The sequence below is a fragment of the Phyllostomus hastatus genome, unplaced genomic scaffold (genome assembly GCF_019186645.2).
Source record: "Phyllostomus hastatus isolate PE091 unplaced genomic scaffold, TTU_PhHast_1.1 phas_scaffold_55, whole genome shotgun sequence".
Classification (NCBI taxonomy): domain Eukaryota; kingdom Metazoa; phylum Chordata; class Mammalia; order Chiroptera; family Phyllostomidae; genus Phyllostomus; species Phyllostomus hastatus.
Genome location: NW_025334035.1, coordinates 5,572,583 through 5,593,836, shown reverse-complemented (window position 1 = coordinate 5,593,836; position 21,254 = coordinate 5,572,583). Strand labels below are relative to the sequence as shown.

The 21,254-nt window shown below is 38.9% G+C and overlaps 1 protein-coding gene across 2 annotated transcripts in view; it reads left to right on the top strand.

The window, feature by feature from the left end:
- STX8 (syntaxin 8) overlaps positions 1-21,254 on the top strand; it is a 243,914-nt gene that overhangs the window by 5,588 nt on the left and 217,072 nt on the right. For both annotated transcript variants that reach the window (XM_045824154.1, XM_045824153.1), the window contains exons 2-3: positions 7,920-8,019; positions 14,707-14,801. In XM_045824154.1, the coding sequence (XP_045680110.1) occupies positions 7,920-8,019; positions 14,707-14,801 (195 nt within the window). The remainder of the gene's footprint in view (positions 1-7,919; positions 8,020-14,706; positions 14,802-21,254) is intronic.

The following is a 21,254-nucleotide window of genomic DNA, read 5'->3' as shown; positions in this document are numbered from 1 at the left end:
GGGATGGTATTGATTAATAAAATATATAGGTTTCAGGTGTACAATTCTATAATACATCATCTGTATATTGTACTGTGTGCTCACCATCCAAAATCAAGTCTCCTGCCATCACTGTCTTCCGTTTACCCTCACCTACCTCCCCTCACCCCCTTTCCCCTCTGGTCATCACTGTTGTCTGTGTCCACGAGGGTTTTTTTTCTTAATTCCTTTACCTTTTCCACCCAGCTCCCCAACCCCCCTTCCCTCTGACAGCTGTCAGTCTGTTTCCCTGTATCTATGAGTCTGATTCTGTTTTGTATATTAGTATATTTTGTTCATTAGATTCCACATATAAGTGAAATCATATGGTATGTGTCTTTCTCTGATTGGCTTATTTCACTTAGCATAATACCCTCCAGATGTATTCATGCTGTTGAAAGCAGTAAGATTTCCCTTTTTTATATCTAGGTAGTATTCCATTGTGTAAATGCACCACAGCTTTTTCATGCACTCATCTACTAATGGGCACTTGGGCTGCTTCCAAATCTTGGCTGTTGTAAATAATGCTGCAGTGAGCATAGGGGTGCATATATTCTTTTGAATTAGTGTTTTGTTTTCTTTGGATATACTCCCAGAAGTGGAATTGCTGTGTCATAAAGCAGTTCCGGTTTTAAATTTTTGAAGCCACTCCATACTATTTCCCACAATGACTGCACCAGTCTGCATTCTCACTGACAGTGCATGTGGGTTTCCTTTTCTCCACGTCCTCACCAGCACTTGTCTGTTGATTTGTTGATGATGGTCATTCTGACAGGTATGAGGTGATATTTCATTGTATTTTTAATTTGCATTTTTGTGATGGTTAGTGACATTGAGTATCTTTTCACATATCTATTGGCCATCTGTATGGCCTCTTTGGAGAAGTGTCTATTCAGGTCCTTTGCCCACTTTTTAATTGGATTCTTTTTTTTTTGGTGTTGAGTTGTATAAATTCTTTATAAATTTTGGATATTAACCTTTTATTAGATATATCATTAGTGAACGTGTTCTCCCATTCATTGGGTTATCTTTTCATTTTGTTAATGGTTTTCTTTGCTGTGCAAAACCTTTTTAGTTTGATATAGTCCTATTTGTTTATTTTTTCTTTTGTTTCCCTTGCCCAAGGAGAAATATCAGAAAAATAGTACTAAGAAAAATATTACTAAGAAAAATGGTTGAGATTTTACTATGTTTTCTTATAGCATTTTTATGGTTTTGAGTTTTACATTTAAGTCTGTAATCAATTTTAGGTTTATTCTTTTGTATAGTGTAAGAAGGTGGTCTAATTTCATTTTTTTGCACGTATCTGTCCAGTTTTTCCAACACCATTTATTGAATAGACTGTCTTTTCCCCATTGTATGTTCTTACCTCCTTTGTCAGATATTAACTGACCATAAAAGCATGGGTTTATTTCTGGATTCTCTGTTCTGTTGATCTATGTCTGTTTTTATGCCATTTCCATGCTGTTTTGATTACTGTGGCCTTATAGTATAGTTTGATATGAGTTAGCATGATACTTCCAACTTTCTTCATCTTAAGATTGCTGAGGCTATTTGGAATCTTGTAGTTCCATATCAATTTTGGGGATATTTATTCTAGACACCATTGGTATCTTCACAGGAATTGCATTAAATCTGTAGATTGCTTTGGGTACTATGGACATTTTGATGTTAATTTTTCCTATCCACAAACAAGGTATATGCTTCCTCCTGTTTGTATCTTCTTCTATTTCTTTCTTCAATGTCTTATAATTTTTCAAGTACATGTCTTTTACATCCTTGGTTACATTTATTTCTAGGGGTTTTTTTATGCAATTGTAAATGGGATTGTTTTCTTAGTTTCTCTTTCTGATTGTTCATTATTGGCATATAAAAATGCTACTGATTTCTGGATATTTATATTGTATCCTGCTACTTTACTGAATTCATTTATCAGTTCTAATAGGGTTTTGTTGTTGTTTTGGTGGAATCTTTAGGATTCTCTCTATACAGTATCATGTAATCTGCAAATAATGACAGTCTTATTTCTTCCTTTTCAGTTTGTATGCCTTTTACTTCTTGTCGGATTTCTGTGGCTAGGACTTTTAGTGCTATGTGAATAAGAATTGTGACAATAGGCATCCCTGTTCCTCATCTTAAGGGGACACTTGCAGAGTTTGCCCATGGAGAATGATGTTGTCTGTTGGTTTGTCATATATGGACTTTATTACATTGAGGTATGTTTCCTCCCTTTCCGTTATGTTGAGAGTTTTTTTTTTATCATAAATGGGTGCTGGGTTTTATCAGATGCTTTTTCTGCACTATTGATATGATCATGTGATTTTTATCCTTCATTTTATCCTGCCGGTGTGTTGTTTAGGGCCACTGTTACCTTGTTGATTTTCTGTCTGGAAGATCTATCCATTGATGTTAGTGGAGTGAAGGAATCCCCTGCTATGACTGTGTTACTGTTGCTCTCTCCTTTTATGCTCACTAAGATTTGCTTTATCTCCCTTAGGCGCTCCCATGTTTTGGGTGTATAAATATTTACAAGAGTTATATTCTCTTTTGGGTCCCTTCGTCATTATGTAGTGTCCTTCTTTGTCTCTTATTATTGCCTTTCTAAAAGTTACAGCCTTTGTTTTAAAGTCCATTTTGTCTGTTTTAAGTATTGCTACCCTAACTTTTTTTATTTCTGTTTGCATGAAATATCTTTTTATATCCTTTTTATTCTGTGTACGTCTTTATTTCTGAGGTATGTATCTTGCAGACAGTACACACACACACACACACACACACACACACACACACATGCATTTTGTTTTCTTACCCATTCAGCTACCCTTTGCCTTTTGATTGGAATATTTAAGCCGTTTTGACATTTTGAGTTATTATTGGTAACTGCAGATTAATTGCCATTTTATTCTTCATAACTATGTTCCTCTTTTTTTATTTTTCTTTTTCAGAAACATCTTTTAATATTTCTTGTAATACTGGTTTGGTGTAATGAATTCCTTTAGCTTTTTCTTGTCTGGGAAGCCCTTTATTTCTCCTTTAGTTTTAAATGATAGCCTTGCTGGGTAAAGTAGTTTTGTTTGTATATCCTTGCTTTGACTATTCATCACTTTGAATATTTTATGCCACTCTTTTCTGGCCTGAAATGTTTTCTGGCTCTGACAGTCTCATGAGAGCTCCCTTGTAGGTCACTAATTATCTTTTTCTTGATGCTTTTAAGATTCTCTTGTTATTGAACAACAATAAAAAAGAAGATTATCTCTCTTTGTCATTAACTTTTGCCATTTTAATTATAATGTGTCCTTGTGTGGTCCTCTTTGCATTTTCCTTGTTTGTGACTCTTTGCACTTCCTGGACTTGTGTGTCTTTTTAATTTCCCCACCAGGTTAGGGAAGTTTTCAGGTGTTATTTCTTTAAAAAGGTTCTCAACCCCTTGCTCTCTCTTCTCTCCTGGTACCCCTGTGATGTGGATGTTGTTATGCTTCATGTTGTCCCAAAGGTCCCTTAAACTGTACTCATTTTTCACTTTTTGCTGCTATCTTGTTTTCCAAATCACTGATTTTATCCTCTGCTTCATCTAATCCAATATTGACTCCTTCTAGTATATTCTCCATTTCAAATATTGCATTATTTATTTCTGACTCATTCTTTTTTATGGTTTCTATGCCCTTTTTCATGCTGTTGAAGTTCTCACTAAGTTTCTTGAGCATTCTTACAACCATTGTTTTGAACTCCGGTAATTACTTGGCTTCATTTCATTTAGCTCTTTTTCTGGAGATTTCTTCTGTTCTTTCATTTGGGGCATGATTCTTTGTCTCCCCCTTTTGGCTGCCCCTTTGTGTATGTCTCTGTGTATTAGGTAGATGTGCTGTGCTTCCCACTCTTGGTAAGTTGGCCTTATGTAGTAGGCGTCTCTTTGGACCCTGTGGCATAGTCTCCTTAATCACCTGAGCTGGGTTCTCCAGGAATGTCCCCCGTGTGGGTTATGTGAGCCCTCCTGTTGTAATTGAGTCTTGATTGCTATTGGCTTGTTCACATGTGTGGTTGACCCTCAGGCTGGCTGACTGAGGTTTAAACCCCACCACAGTGTAAGAGCTGCTGTGCAGGTGCTGGCCACAGAAAGTGGAGTTTGCCTCAGCTGAGGCTGGTGCCTGCTGAAGTCTTTCTTTGTGTATGCCACTAGTGAGGCTAATTCCATTCCGCTCTGATGTTGTCTAAAGCAGGCTACTGGGTTTGTTGGTTCTGGGGTCTCTTGGGAGGAACTCTGGTGTGGGTCAATGTCTGACGCTGCCTGGGACTGGCCTTGAGACATCTGTTTGGAGCTAGAAAGTGATCCCCAGTTTGTGGCTGCTTCTGCTGGGCCTAGGTGTGTGGGAAAAGTACCAAGTTGCACACAAGGCTGACTTCCACCACCACCAAGCCCGAGAACAGGTCTTCAGAAGACCCAGGCACCCCAGAATCCATTTCCACCTGTGTCTGCCTGCTGGCTGCCTGTTAGGCTCAGTCACTAAAAGGGCCTCTGGCAGTACTTGAGTTGCATGGGATAGATTCTCAGTGAGTCACTAGGTAGGGGTAAGTGGTGTTCACTGGATTGATAGAGGTTCAAACTTGGTGCCAGTGCTGGATCTGAGGCCACTCAACAGAAGTGCCATTGTACCAAGTCTAGCTGCCACTCGCTGGGTGCTTGCAGACCTTTGTGGTGGGTGGGGTCTCAGGAGTCATCAGGATGAGGCCAGCACAGTTTATCAAGGCCAAATAGACCAAGATTTGGCTATGTGAAGGAGGGTTCTGCACTGGTTCTATGTGCAAAGGAAAAATGACCCCTGTCTTAGAGCCACACAGCTCAGTTTGTTCCAGATTCTTTCTAGAGCCTGAGCTCAGCATGGCAGGGCTTCCAGGAGTTGTTCAGGGAGAGGTAGGCATTAGTGGATCTTCAGTGAGTGGGAGGCGCTGGTCTGCTTTGGGGAAGGTGGGTGGAGTGTGGTCCTTGCTCCAGAGCCACACAACTTAGTCTGTCCTGGATTCTTCCCAGACCTCCTGGGGAACTGGCCTGTCCCCTTCTCGTGCGCCTACCCCATCCCTTGCTATCAGGAGTTGGGAGGGTGAGGCTAGTGGATCTCCCATGAGGGGAGGCACTGGACAGGTTTACAGGGAAGTGGGTGGAATGGCCTTCACCCCAGAACCACACTACTCAGTCTCTGAGTCTGCCCAGACCCCTACACCCAGGTCACGACAGCTGCCTCCTCAGCAGGGTGAGAGCTCAGCTGGCTGGGACAACAGGGAGTCCAGAGGGTGTGGCTGTTGCCTTCCCCCAGGCTGATGCCATAAGGAGGGGAGTGCTCCACTCCACTCATGGAAGGTGGCCTCTGCGGGGTGGGAGAGGGACTCAGCACAGAGATCCTGGCAGCTGTCCTTTCAGCTCTCTCCCCAGAGCCACACAACCCAGTCCTTCTTCACACAAATCTAGTGTGTTCTGCCCTCCCTCCATGGGATTCCAGGGTGAATGACTGCGAACAAGATTTTGTATGCTGGCCCTTTAAGCGGGCAGCTGTTTCTCTAGCAGACTCCTTTCTCTCCCTGGCAGATCTCTGCTAATTTTCACAGCCAGGTGTTTATGCATGCCTCTTCTCAGCTTCAGTGCTCTGGGCTGAGGAGCCCAGTGTGAGGTTGAGGCCCCGTGCTCCTCAAGGGGAACCTTTGCAGCTGAGATACTCCTCTGGAATCTCAGCTTGTGCTTAAAGGAGCAGGGCCAGCCCTTTTCGAGTTTCCACCTTTCCTAGCAGTCTCAAAGTGGCTTCTTCTGTAGATCCTTGGTTACAAGACTTTTGTTCAGCTAGTCTTCAGTTGGTTATTCAGGCTGATTGTTCTATATTTTAGTTGTAATACCAGTTTAGTCCTGGGAGGAAGCGAGTGTACTTTCCACCTACTCTGCCACCATTTTGGATCCCTCTCAAAAAATGTTCAAAATTAAATTTATTGGGGTGATATTCATTAATACGATTATGTAACTTTTAAGTGTACAATTAATTCTATAATATATCATATGTATATTGCATAGTATGATCACCAGCCAAAGTCAGGTGGTCTTCCCTCAACATATATCTGACCCCTTTACTCTCTTCAATCTCCCCATAATGCCCCTTCCCCTCTGGTTACCACTGTAGTGTTGGCTCTGAGTGTTTTTGTTTGTTTTATTTGTTCATTTGTTGCTTTCTGGTTCACATCCCACATGTGAGTGGAATCATTGTTTTTGTCCTTTTCCATATGACTTATCATGATAATCTCAGGACTGATCCATGTTGTCACTGATGCTAGTATTTCATCTTTTCTTAGGGCTGAGTAGTATTCCATTGCATAGATGTACCACAGCTTTAGCCAGTTATTCATTAAACAATGCTGAGTTTGTTTTTATGTCTTGGCAACCATGAATAATGTTGCACTGAACATAGGGATACATATATCTTTTTTTTAAAGATTTATTTATTTATTTTTAGAGAGGGAAGGGAGGGAGAAAGAGAGAGAGAGAGAAACATCAATGTGCGGTTGCTGGGAGCCGTGGCCTGCAACCCAGGCATGTGCCCTGACTGGGAATTGAACCTATGGCACTTTGGTTCGCAGCCCACACTCCATCCACTGAGCTACGCCTGCCAGGGCTAGGGATACATATATCTTTATAAATGTTTTCAAATTTTTCAGGTAGATACCTACAAGAGGAACTTCTGGATTATATGGTAGTTCTATTCTTACTTTTTTGAGGAACCTTCATATTGCTTTCCATAGTGGTTGTACCAGTTTACATTCCCACCTGCACACTGTGAATGAGGGTTCCTTTTTCTTCACATCCTCTTCAACACTTACTACTTGTCTTGTTGATGATAGACATTCTAACATGTGTAAGGGACTATCTCATTGTGGTTTTGATTTGCACTTTCCTTATACCAAGTGAAGTTGAGCATCTTTTCATATATCTCTCTGCCTTTGTCTTGGGAAGTGTCTGTTCATGTCCTCTGCTCATTTTTTTAAATTGGATTATTTGTTTTTTTTGTTGAGTGTGTGAGTGAGTTCTTGATGTATTTTAGATATTAGCCTCTTATTGGAGGTATTGTTTGCAAATATCTTCTCCCATTGGATTGGTTGTCTTTTGTTTTCTTGATGGACTTTTTTTTTGCTGTGCAGAAGCTTTTTAGTTTGATATAGTCCCATTTATTTAATTTTGCTTTTGTTTTTACTTTGCTTTTACTAATGGAAGCATTGGGGTCAAATTCATAAAATCTTCCCTGAGCCTGAGGTTCATAAGTTTAGTACTATAAGTTTAGTTTTCTTCATGTATTTCATTGTTTCAGGTCTTATATTTAAGTCTTTGATCCATTTTGTGTTAATTTTTGTTTATGGTATTAAATAGCAGTGTAGTTTTATTCTTATGCATGTGGCTTTCCAGTTTTCCAAGCACCATTTATTGAAGAGGTTTTCTTTTCTCCATTGTATGTTTTTGGTTCCCTTGTCAAAAATTAGTTGCCCACATACATGTGTGTTTACTTCTGGGCTTTCAGTTCTGTTTCATTGGTTTGTGTATCTGTTTTTCTGCGAGTACCATATTGTTTTGATTATTGTAGCTTTGTAGTATAGTTTTTGGTTAGGGAGTGTGATACTTCCACTAAGTTATTCTTTTTATAGATGACAATATGGAAGAGGAAAAGAGGAAATGTGGCAAAGCTGGGACCAGGACCCAGTTTTCCTTATGAACCTCCCTCCTGTTTTCTTAATTATGTAATATCTCATATCACCTGCTTCTTTCATATACATGAAGTATATGTGTATATATTCATATATATAATATATAAATATATATTGCAGACATTTTTTTAAAGTAACTTAAACATTTTCCTCCCCTTATGACTTTCATACAGGTTCTCCACATACGATTCTACTTGCCAAATTGCACAAGAGATTGCTGAGAAAATTCAACAACGAAACCAGCATGAAAGAAATGGTGAAAATACAACCAGGGTAAGACCAGGAGAGAATGAGTACTTGAAGTGACTTGTATGAGCTTTGAGGTCTGAAAGCCCTTCTATTTCTGAGGGAGTGTGTGTGCGTGTGCACGGATATGTGTGTACATGTATGATGGCTTTTATGCTCATGTTTGTTGGATTGACATAACAACCGAACAGTTGAGCTACTTAATCACTGAGGCTAGTTGAGGCATGGCATTTCTTTAATTTCCTCTGCTGTACTTTACAAGTTTCTAACAATTGTAGTCTGTTCTAGGGTAGGCATTCTTCCCTCCGATAGTATGTCTTTGCCGGACCAGAGGCAGTGTCCTCATTTCTCTGAGTGTACACTCTCACCAAAAGAATAGGTCTTTTTTACATGTTACATTTAAAAATGTAAAAATTGATTTTTTTCTTTGTCTTATACTATACTTTCTTTTTTTGTTTCTGTCTATATTCATTTTTAGGGTTTACTTCCCTCCACCTTATTGATTTAACTTTAAATATGTAAAACATTTAAACTAATAAAAAGGCAAAATTATATACAAAGGTACACTCAAAGTTTTGTTCCCATCCCACACTTTTTCACCCCTTTTTCACCTCCTTCTTGTAAGTAACCATTTTCATTAATTTCTGGTTTATTCCTCTTGTATTACTTTTTGCAGAAATAAGCGTGTGTGTGTGTGTATTTTCTCTTCCTTTTAAACAAAATGATTTTGTAATCTTGCTATCTAGCTCTTTTTAAAAATAATGTATAGAAATCTTTCCATATTAATTCATTAGGACTGTCTAGTATTTGCTGTGTAGATGTACCATGGTTCATTTCATCTGTCTTCTAAGGTTGGGCATGCAGACTGTTTCCAGTCTCTGCTGTTATGAATAATGCTGCAATAAATAGCTTTGTGGTTTTTTTCCTTTGTATTTGTGGTAGTATCTTTTACAAGCAAATTCTCAGAACCAAGGCAAATGTGACTTATTCTTTTCCTTATTGCCAGATTCCCTTCTGCAGGGGTTGTCTCTTTGGGCACCCTGCCAGCACCGTGTGAGAGCATGTGTCTTCACAGGCTGGCCAGTGGGGCCTTGCCATTCTTCTCAATTGTTGCCAGTCTGATAAGTGAGGTGTAATATTTCAGAGTAGTTTTAAATAGGAATTTTCACATTATGATTCATGTGAAGTATATGTTTCACACACTTAAGCACTATTTTTAATATATATATATATATATATATAGTTTCTGTTCATTCACTTCTTGTCTTTTGCCCATACTTCTCTTGGATTGTTGGTCTTTTAGTCTTCAAGAGCTTGTTATATATTAGCAATATTAGCTATTTATTATGCAGTGTAACTGTTTTCTTTCCTTTGTCACATGTTGTTTAACTTTGTATGGTATCTTTTGTCATGTGAAAAGTTTTGTTTTTCAATGAAGTTCACTATCAATCTTTAATTGGTTCTCTGTGTTCACTCATAGCTTTTGTATTTGCAGGGTTATAAGGAATTTATCCCTGTTTTCTTCTAGTAAATGTATGGTTTGATTTTTTTTACATTTAGATCTCTGATTCATTTAACCAGTACCATCTTCTTGGGCAATTAGATTATTTCTAATTATAAATGAGTTTTCAGTGTAGCTGGATTATTGCCCAGACTAGAGTAGATTCCTCAATGTGTGCTTTCTGGATTTAGGTTGTATGAAATTCCAGGGCAGCCTTTTTTTGAGGCGGGGAATATAGTATGTACACACATACATATATATGTATACATGTATATGCACATATATACATATACACACACATATATAATGGGATTGTAGTTCTATACCATTTCTGAATATCTTTTATCTCTGTTAGTTGCAAGTACACAATGATTTACTATACATTTTTTTGTTCCTTATGTTACTAAACATCTTTTTGTATATTTTTTGGATGTTTGTATTTCATCCTTTAGGAATTGACTATATACATATATGTCCTTAACCTAATTTATTATTTCTTAACTTTAAAGTGTTCTGCATATATATTTTAACTGTATTAAGCCTTGATCTGGCATATTTAGTATAAATATTTTTCTATTAGTTTGGCTTTGGATTTTGTAAATGACATTTTTTAATCTGTACTTGTTTTTAAATTTTATTTGAAATTATCAGTACTTTTTTCTTTTTCTTTTTATTGTTGTTTGGGTACAGTTGTCTCCCTTTTCACCTCACCAGGCCCCCTTGCTCCACCCATCTCCACCTCCCACCCTCAAACCCACCCCCTTTGGCTTCGCCTACGTGTCCTTTATATGTGTTCCTTGATTCCCTCTCCTCCTTCCTCTCTGGTTACTGTCAGATTGTTCTTTATTTCAGTGTCTCTGGTTGTATTTTGCTTTCCTGTTTGTTTCATTGATAGTATTTTCTTTGTGGTCTTTTCTTATAGAGGAAGGGCAGCTAATGCTTAGAAAGGATTTTCACACCTGATACTAATATAATATCTTATATCAACTATAATTGAAAATTTTTTTTAAAAATTGGGAAAAGGCCTTTCACACTCAGAGATTATATAAATAATTTTCTTAATTGTCTAAATTTTTTTTGAATTTTTATGTTTATTTGAGCCAAACTGACAACATATGTCAAAGAGCAAGGTATCAAATGCTCTAGAGAATAAGTTTTACAGCTTTTTTAAATTTATTTGAAATTAAGGAATGGATGTAAGGAAGACTGAAGAAAGCAAGGTGGGGATTGGATTATAGGATAGTTAACAAGATTATTTGCTCTCCTGAGGGTTAATACCTGCTTCCAGTAGTATTCTGGTTTTTCAAAAGTGTGTTAACTTAGATGCTCAAGAACAGTGGACAGGGCTTGCTTAATCCCTTTCACAAAAGAAACTATAGGCTTGGGCATGACTATTGGGCATGACTATTGACCATGACCTACCTGCCTAGTTAGTAATTTATGATCAGATCACACTGTGAGGTTACCTTCCAAAGAACTGCTTTTTTTCATCCACAGTTCTCCCTTTGGGTCATAAATCATTCTGAAGGATGCATTGCTGATCAACCTTTTGGTCGCATAGTGTGGTCTCATCTGGTTGACCACTGGGGGTGGAGCAGTGCTGTTACCATGGATCTGAGGGGAGGCCTGATTCTCCCCACAGAACGAAGGGTGGAGGGCAGTCTGGTCTCACCGCCTTCAGTGTGAAAAAACACTCTGCGTCAGTTTTGTCCTGTGAATTATCATGGTCCACGTTTTACCTTCTGTCTCATTTTCTGTGTTTGGCATCTTGTATATTTACATAAGCCATAAAAAGCATATTAACAGTTATCTAATACATGTTCAGTTATCAAAAACAGTTTGGGTTATATAGAAAAAACAAAGGACAAGTATAATTATTATTGTGACTTGTATCATTAGCAGACAGGTAAAGACAAAGCATTGGTTTCTGAGTTCAATATCAATATTCGGGCCTTGTTGATGTCTTTGGATAGCTGTCTACCTCTGATGTCTATCTTAAGAGTTTCTTATATTTTTATTTTTTTAAGCACAAATCTTCATAATAGTTAAGTTTTATGTTGGTATATTACAGACACCTAATTTTTTCCCCATTTGCTAAATCATTAATTATCTCTCCCCACATGAGAAATATTCTGTATTTCATTCACTGAAATTTTACTTTATTTTTTAAGATTTTGTTTATTTGTCCTGGCTGGCATAGCTCAGTGGATTGAGTGTGGGCTGTGAACCAAAGCATTGCAGGTTCGATTCCCAGTCAGGGCACATGCCTGGGTTGCAGGCCACAGCCCCCAGCAACTGCACATTGATGTTTCTCTCTCTCTCTCTCTCTCTCTTTTTCTCCCTCCCTTCCCTCTCTAAAAATAAATAAATAAAATCTTTAAAAAAAAGAAAAGAAAAAGAGGGAGAGAAACATCAGCGTGTGGTTGCCTCTCGTGCACCCCCTACTGGGGACCTGGCCTGCAACCCAGGCATGTGCCCTGACTGGGAATCAAACCAATGACCCTTTGGTTCACAGGCCCATGCTCAGTCCACTGAGCTACACCAGCCTGGGCTCATTCATTGAAATTTTACACACCTGCATTGCTTCTGGACCTTCTTTTCTGTTGCACTAATGAAGTTGTTGGTAACTGCCAGCATTGTACTCTTGTAGTTTTTTTTAGTAATGATTAAATGATTGTTTAATGCCCCCCTTTTTACACCTATTCATGGGTTTTCTAAATATTTTTTTCATTTTCCCCTCTTTTAGAGTGATTTTTCATAGCTCTATTAAAAAGAATTTTGTGCTATGCCTCAAATTGCCACCTCCTCTTCTATAAAAGAACTTCAAATGGGATTTTGAATAGATGTATAGTATATTTATAGATTACATTGGAGAGCATTTACATTTTTACAGTATTGTTTCCTTTTACTCATTCTTTCAGCAGCATATCCTGAAGTTACTATATGTCAAGGACTGTGCTAGATAATTTTTATATTTTGTTGACATTGTTAATGAAATTTAAAAATAATAATTTAAAAAATTCTTCCTAGCTATAACTGAATTTAGGAATGCCTTGATATTTTTCATTTTATGGTTGATTGGCATAGCGAATTCTTTGTCTGTTTCTAGTAATCTTTCATTTGATTCTCTTAACTTTTCCAAATTGACTATTAATAATCTGCAAATAATGATAATTTTATCTCCTTTCTATTCCTTATATATTTCTTTAACTTGTCTTATTGCATTGGTTAGAACTAGACCTAAGTTAAATAATATTGCAGTTAAGGCAGTATTGTTCCATTCATAGTTTTCTTACTTTGTTTTATTTTTAATTCATTTCCCCCATGCTGCATTAATCATATATTTATTCTGTTTTTAATCATTAACATTATTAGCTTTATTAGATTTTCTAACATCAAACTATTCTTAAACTACTAGAATAAATTCTACTTTGTGATGGCATATTGTAATTTTTAATTTAATTATGAATTTGCTTTGCTGATGTAAAAAGGCTTTCACATTTATAATCCTTAATGGAGACTGGCATGTGGTTTCCTTTTCTCCATTATCTCTGTCAGTGATTGTTACTAGGGTGTGCTAGCTTAATATATGAATTAGGCATTCCTTCTTTTTCTGTCCTTTAGAAGGTTTCTGTTAAATTATGATGATAGACTTTTCCTGATTGTAAAAGTAATCATTTTCTTATAATTATTGTGCAATCCCACTACGTAGAGGTACACCACCTTGCCATTTTGACATATTTCATTCCTGTATTATTTGTCCTTGAGTGGGTGAGATTTTGTTTTATGACTTGATTTTTTTTTCTTTTACTTGTGATGGATATCCTATGTTAACAAATTTAGATTCTAGTCATACTTTTTAATGGCTACATTCTCTTTCATCTCTTGAATGTGTTTGGTGTTTGGTCTAATTTTGTAGACTCTTTTTAGGCCTGTGTGTGTGTGTGTGTGTGTGTGTGTGTGTGTGTGTTTTGCTTTTTTACTTGTTTGTTTAGCTCTTTTTGAACGAGGAGAAATCCCCTCTCTGTGGTGTTTCCCCACGTGGGTAGTTTTTCTATGGTTTCCAGAGGTGTTAGAATAGTTAAGGTTCGACATTTTTTGGCTCTTGATATCTTTTTTTTTTAATCCTCACCCAAGAATATGTTTTTTATTGATTTTTAGAGAGAGGAAAAGAGAAAGAGAGAGAGAGAAACACCCATGTGAGAGAGGAGCATGTATTGGTTGCTTCCTGTATGCACCCTGGCCAGGGATCACACCTAGAACCTAAGCACATGCCTTGACTGGGAGTCGAACCCACAGCATTTTGGTATATGGGATGACGCTCCAACCAACTGAGCCACCCATCCAGGGCTGTTGATACCTTTGAGGGTTGCTCCATGTGTGTAGCCCCTGGCCATTTTCTGGTGTTCTGCTGTTCATCTAAGGAGGGAGCCCTTGCTCCCACTATAGTTGTATAATTGCCACTTTTAACAAGATAGCAGGTGACAACTTGTGATAGTATGTCTTTTTAAACATATCTCTGATTCATCCATAGCTGACTATTTAATTTACGTGGGCAATTTTATTTTTCATATTTCTAAATTTCTGAGAATCTCTCTCCCCACCCCACTTTCATCTTTTAATGCAGCACTTAGAGTCTCAAACATTTCCTCTGGGTTTGTAGAATGACTGGGAAAAAATTCACACAATCCTGGAAAATGAGTGATGTGTGGGTAACATTCCTTTTGTAGACAAAGCACACACTGCTATAAAACCTCCAGATGAGCTGTAAGTACACCAGTGTGTTTAGAGAGCACTGGCTGGGACGTCAGTGGCCCTTGACGTCTTGTCGTTTGAAGCAGGGGTGAGTGTGTGGTGGATTTCTCACCGGGAGAATGAAGCCTGGGGAGTGGTTTCCTGCACTTCTTCAAGGAAGACAGGATCAGAGGACCAGTTCTCGGGAGGCAGGATTCAGTAGATGGCGAGGGCAAAGTGACAGTTTCCAGTCACTGTCAGTGTTCATATCTGGAGTGGCTTACCAACTGGTCAGGTTGTCGAGTGACCCTTAAGATTCCTTCAACCCTGAGCTTGTCCTTGGGAGGCTGACTGGCTGTGTGTCTCTTCCAGCCCTCCCTTGATTGAATCATAGTACATAGAGCAGTGCTTATGTGATACTTTTAGTAGGTTCTAACCCTCTGGACTAGCATACTTAGGATGTGTTCTTTTCTTTTCAGCTTACGGTGACAATCAGAGCTTTGTTGCAGAATCTGAAGGAAAAGATCGCCCTTTTGAAGGACTTATTGCTAAGAGCTGTGTCAACACATCAGATGTATCCATGTAAACATTTCCACCTCTTTTCTAGGGTGGGAGGAAAAACAGTCGTATTTTAAGAAAGGAAGGAATCTGGACCACCCAGATTTTTCCACAGCTTGAGGAAGACCTGGTTTCCAAAATATTGCCTATAATCTTGATTTCTGTTTTAAGTGTCTGTTACATGTGTTACAGTGAATATGCTGGTGAAGCAAGACACTGAAGGAATGGATGTATTTGGGTGCACCCTTTGCAGTGCAGGGAGCTAATGCTGTCGGTGCTGTGTTTATGCAGAGCCCCGCACTGCCCCGTCTAGACACCTTGAAGAGCCACTGCTCCTGTGGGAAAACTGCCATAACAGTCCTGGGCAGTGATTCCACTCCTGGAGTTTCTAGAATTTTGAATGATCTATTTCATTTTCTGAGAACCCAGGACCAGTAGAAACCATATATTTTTCCTGTTTATGTAGATTATTGGGATGTAACTTGTTTGCCTTAAGATTCTCCCATAGTGTATAGACACTGCCTCGGGTTTGGGAATTTGGAGGGGGGCAGTTGCTTGAAGAAAGTTCTGTCATTAGCTCAGTCTTCCACCAACACTGTCAAGTATTAAAACATTTTTTTAAGAAATTCATAATCTAAGCCCTGGCTGGCGTAGCTCAGTGGATTGAGCACGGGCTGCGAACCAAAGTGTCACAGGTTCGATTCCCAGTCAGGGCACATGCCTGGGTTGCAGGCCATAACCCCCAACAAATGCACATTGATGTTTCTCTCTCTCTCTCTCTTTCTCCCTCCCTTCCCTCTCTAAAAATAAATAAATAAAATCTTTAAAAAAATTCATAATCTGATCAATTTAGCAACATACATGTGCCCTATTAACTAAATGAATCCTTTAAACCTGAGTTTATGTGGGTTTGAAAACTGACCTCAAACTGATCATTTCATTTCTTAAAATTGTCCGTAGTTCATACTCAAATCCCAAATTTTAGTATCTCAAGGAAACAGCTGTTACTGCCCACTTTTATTTATTTATTCATCCTTACTTGGGGACACTTTTTTATTGTTTTTAGGGAGAGAGGAAGGGAGAGAAGGTTTAGAGAGAGGGGAAGGGATACAGGAAGAGAGGGAGAGAAACAGTGATGTGAGAAACACTGGTTGCCTCTTGTACACCTGGACTGGGAATTGAACCGCGGCACTTCTATTTGTGGGACTGCACCCAATCAGCTGAGCCACACTGGCTAAGGCCCTACCCACTTTTAAATATGGAGAAATACAGGAATGTAGTGTTTTAGATAAAACATAGAAAATGTTTAAAAAATTTTTCCCTAAGCGTAATCCCTTATGGCACCAGGGAAGTTGATTTAGATTAGGTGCATGCCCTAGCTGGTGTGGCTCAGTGGATTGAATGCTGGCCTGTGAACCAGAAGGTTCATGCTGGTTCAGTTCTTAATCAGGGTGCATGCCTGGCTTGCAGGCCAGGTCCCCAGTTCATAGGGATGTACAAGAGGCAATGATTCAATGTTTCTCCCTCTCTTTTCTCCCTCCCTTGCCCTTCTCTAAAAATAAATCTTTAAAAAATAGATTAGGTGCATGATTTTCCAAATATTCAGTTATTAACCCATTAAGGTTTCAAAAAGTTTAATTTCCATAAGCAAGAGGGACCTTATTTTTAATTGGGATATTCTTGATACATTTAGTTTGTAACTTTACCCTCCTTGTGGTACCATTTGTTACTGCAGTTAGTCTCTTATAATAGGAGTTTTTATTTTATTAAAATCAACAAGTCTTAATATATAGACCTCAACTAGTTTCATATGGGTATGGCTGTTTTTTCCACTTTTGGTACTAAGTATTAGGAAGTCTGCACATGAGGTCAAAGGTGTGTGAATTCATTTTATTGTTACCTAAACCACATATATTAGAAAGGTAACTTAAGTATTGCTACACAATACAATATTAACAACTGTGTATTTGCTAAATTCCATTAAGGTAACCAATTATTAGTCATCTTACAAAATTTATGTGCTGAATATGTAGCGCACAAAAGGTACAAATTAAGAACTTTTATTATTCTCTAATAACAATATCTTGCTAGTTATTAATTATAGAGAGTACTAAGCATTTCATAGTAATAATTGACTTTGTTCTTCTGCATGCTTGCAGTCTGACCATCTTGTAAAATCTCTTAGACTTTGGTGTTGCAGTGATTTCTGTATTGCTTAATTAAACACTAATCATTTAAAAATACCAAATGGAATTATTAACTACATTATGAAAATATTTAAGGACATTGATGTGAATAACTTAGAATTTCCTAGAAGAAATCAAAAACTCAACTGGAATATAATAGCTCTCTTTAAAATCGTAGGTATTTTTTCAAATTATTGTGTCTATTTCTACTGGACTGGAAACCCCTACTAAGGATGAAATTCAGATAATCCACCTCATGGGGGCGCTCCAAGCCATTATATTTTCAGGGAGACTAGTTTTTTGGTTTTTAGTTTTTAATAGAATGGAAAGGATAGTTTCTATGTAATGAAGACCTCTTTTTAATTTTCTTTCCCCCACCCACCTTGCCTCCCCCTGACCTTCCTCTCCCCAGATATTTCAAACAATTCTATGGCAGTTACCCCCAGATTTCAGATCTGTCAGAGAGCAACTTGTCAGTCCTAATAACCTCACATTGTTTGTTTGTTCGGGTGGTTCCTTCCCTTCCTTACAAAAATGGTATTGAGGCCAGGTCAGACTTTGCAGCCCACGTCACTGACAGAGCTGGAGAGAGAATCCAGTCTTCCAGCAGAGGGGTTTTTACTCCGAGGAGAGGAGTCTTTGAGATCTCAAGTAACTTGCCCTGGACCCCACAGCTGGGAAATGGAAGGCCAACATCCAAGTGCAGGGCTGTCTGGCCTCAAAGGCAGTTGTTTAAAAGCTGAATTCTACTTTAGTAGAAACAATACAATCAACTGTCACCTGGCATGTCTTCAACTAGAATTCCCTGCTAATTGGCATGCTGCTGCAGTGCCAAGAGAAATCCTGTTTATAGTGCAGCTCCTCGCTGCCCTCCTTAATCATCGCAAACATTAAACAGTGTTCACCGGGGTTTATTAGGTATACTTTATGATGCTGTAATTCTTAGAAACTTTTTGTCCATAAATCACCAATAGAGTGACTTTTTAATCCTTTTTTTGAGGCGTAATTAATGTTGGGTGACCTTTTCAATGTGAATATTTGAATGCCACATTTCCTTACTGTGTCGGGTAGTTGAGAGTTTATGGTACTTTGCTGAGTAAATTTATGCCCTTCTGCATTGGTAAAGCTTTCCAAAGAACACTAGGAAATGCTAGAGAGATAAGTACTATGAAAATACCTTCCAAACAATTAAATTCATGGAGTTTAGGCACAAGATGTTATTGCTCTTTCCTGAAAAAAAGTACTTTTCTCCTGGCAAGAATAAATGTGAAATTAAAATGAAGGCTCTGTGCTTTCGAAGCAGTTAGTTTGCAATTCATAGAGCAGACTCCTGCAGCCAGAGAGTTTAAAATTGCTGAAAAACGTGAACTCTATTCCCAGGGCTTCTCTGAGATGGGAATTATGATTGCCCCATCAGTTGGGAAAAGGTGTGTGCTGTGGGGGCTGTGTGTGGAATTTCAGGGCTGTTACAGTTACTCACAGGATTGGCTTTTTGTGAAGCTTCAGTATTCACGGGCACGATCTTTGCTACTTTAAAGAGAATTTTAAAATGTCTTTACAAAGGGATTCAGTATCAAAAGATATCTTGGGAGAAGTTCTGTAGAATAATAAAAAAATCTATGAATAGCTTTTCTCTACTTGATTTATTGTTTTGGAAAACAAAGGTAGGTAGAGAGAGAGTTAGATGGGTGCAGCGACTGCCTTACAGCAGACTCAAGGGTGTGGAGAGGCTGACGGGATAGATTTCAGTGATAGCCCCTCACGGCTCCAAAGGGAGTGAGGTTGTTCTCAGACCCTGCGCCTGTCCGTGACAGTTTGCACTGGTGCCTTTTATTGTGAGGAAAATAAAGACAAGATCATGTTTATGTCAGCAGACGTTTTTTTTATATTTATGGTTTGTTACATGGTCCTTTCTAGTTTTAAATGTTAAAATCTTTTTTTTTTATCATGAGAGTAAAAACAGTTTTGTCTGCTGAGGTTTTTTGAATATCCATGCATGGCAAAATATGTCCCCAGTATCTTTATGTAAGTATCCCTTCTTCCCCAGTCTGTTTGGAAAGCTTCTGCTCCATGGAATCCAAGAGTCAGGGCACCACTGGTGTAGTAGGGAGAACCTTGACTTTGGAACCAGGCAGAACCGAGGCTGAGCCCGGCTCTGCCACCTCCTCAGGGCCAAAGGACGATTCAGTCTCCCTTGACCTTACTTCCATTCTACAGAGTAGGAGTAATTATACTCTGCGAGGCTGTTGTGAAAGTTGAAGAGAATACATTTAAAGCACCTCACAGGACTAGTCCCCCACATGGCGGGTGCTCAGTGAAAGATGATGTCAACACTTTCTGGGTAACCTTGGATAAGTCGCTGAATCTCTTCATGCCTTGTTTTACTCGTCTGTAGAAAAAAAGGGGTTACTGAAGTATACGTGGTTTATTGGCTTGTTGTGAGGATTAAATTATATGCATAGAAGGTGCTTTGCATAAAATAAGCCCTCTTCGAGGATCAGCTGCTACTTGTTATTTCATGATTGTGAAAGTTACAGCCACCACTGAGAGTTTACACATAGTCCTTCCTTATGGGGTCTATGATTGTGTCAGGAGGTTAGATCATAGCACGCAGATAATGATAGTATTAAATAGTACTTGCAGAATGTGATCAGTGCTTTGAGGAAGGCCTCTGCATGACAGGTATTCAGTGGAGATTGTTAAAAAAAAAAAGGTGAAATGCTTTGTGAGCCAGAAAAATTGGGTCTCTAGGAGCCTGCACTGTCCTCTGCAGTTCTGTTATGGCGCTGGGAAGGGTTTATCTGCACTCTCCCTTCTCTAGAGCAATTAATTTACTAGTAAGGCTTGCCTAAATTCTTAAGCTTTCTACAGGATAAAGAGAACATCCAGGAGCCGGAGTGGGGTGGCGCATCCCTTGGGTCCACACCACGCTCACTGCACTTCATCTCAGGCTGAGTGTGCCTACCAGGTTATGCAGAGAAGCTGGGCTTCACGACGTTGGTAGTAGGTGTTGGTAATTTGAAATCACGATCTGCTTTCAGTGACAGCCTTCCATCTCATCCATGCTATGGTAATTAGAGCTTCCTTTGCCTCGTCTGTATGTTCGCTGACCTTCTTCCTCAGTTATTCATCTTGATGGTGGAAGAGGAGACCCCTGCACCATCCACTGTCTGTGTGCCCTATTTTCTCACCCTTCCTTACCCTGTTGCTATGCCCCCGACTGCCATGTGTGTACATACATGTAGCAGGATCCTTGCCTAGGTGATTCTTTAGTCTCTTGTTAACAGCAACTCCTTCCGCCATTCTTTGTATGCTCTCTGTTCTCTGAATAGATTAAAAATAAAGAGGCAGAGTGTTCCTAGTGGAGCACTGATTAGTTTTCCCAGATTTACAGGAAGTCTCTGGGAATACACTTTTTTTAAAAAAATTGATCTTAGAGAGAGGAAAGGAGAGGGAAAGAGAGACGTCAAGTTGTTGTTCCCCTTACTTATGCATTCATTGGTTGATTCTTGTATGTGCCTGGCCAGGCCAGGGATCAAACCCTCAACCTTGGCGTATCAGGACAATGCTCTAACCAACTGAGCTACCTGTCCAAGGCCAGAATATTCTGAATTAGTATTACTAGTATTGTTACTGTTTTTAACAGGATGCTAAGAAGTGGCAAAATTAAATGAGCAGTGCCGAGAACTTCAGGGTGGAGAGGCCCTGGAACGTGTTCGTGGTCAGGCCCCACACAACGTGGTGGGGAAGGCACGATCTCGTGCAGAACGAGCTGGGCTAGCCCCTCACTGTGTGACCAGCCAGGGGACTTAGACACGCTGGGTGCCAGTTTCCTGGTCAGGAGAACAAGAGCATTGGGTTACGGGTCTCTGAGGTCTCTTCCAACATTACCTGTCTGTGATTGTGTTCTTCAGTTACTAATCCACCAAACACAGTCACCAAGTTTTACTGCTCCTGAAACTGATGTTCTCCAATGAAGTTAGTCCATTCGTAACGAGTTTAAGTATGTAACTGTCTGCTAAATTTTAAAAGTTGTCTTTATTGTTTTTATTATTAGAAGTATTTTCTTCCTACACAGTTGCTTTTGTTAGTTTTTTACCAGTGACTCTACTCCCTTTTCCTCATCCCCATCCTGTTCCGTCTCATTGTTCATAGTTAACAATGTTGATGGTTGTACCTCTCACCCTAGGCTTTTCAAGGCATGAACAAATGTGCATGTGTGTGTATGTGCATATACATAAATACACACAAAAATCTTTTGACCATAAAGGTGTTATACTATA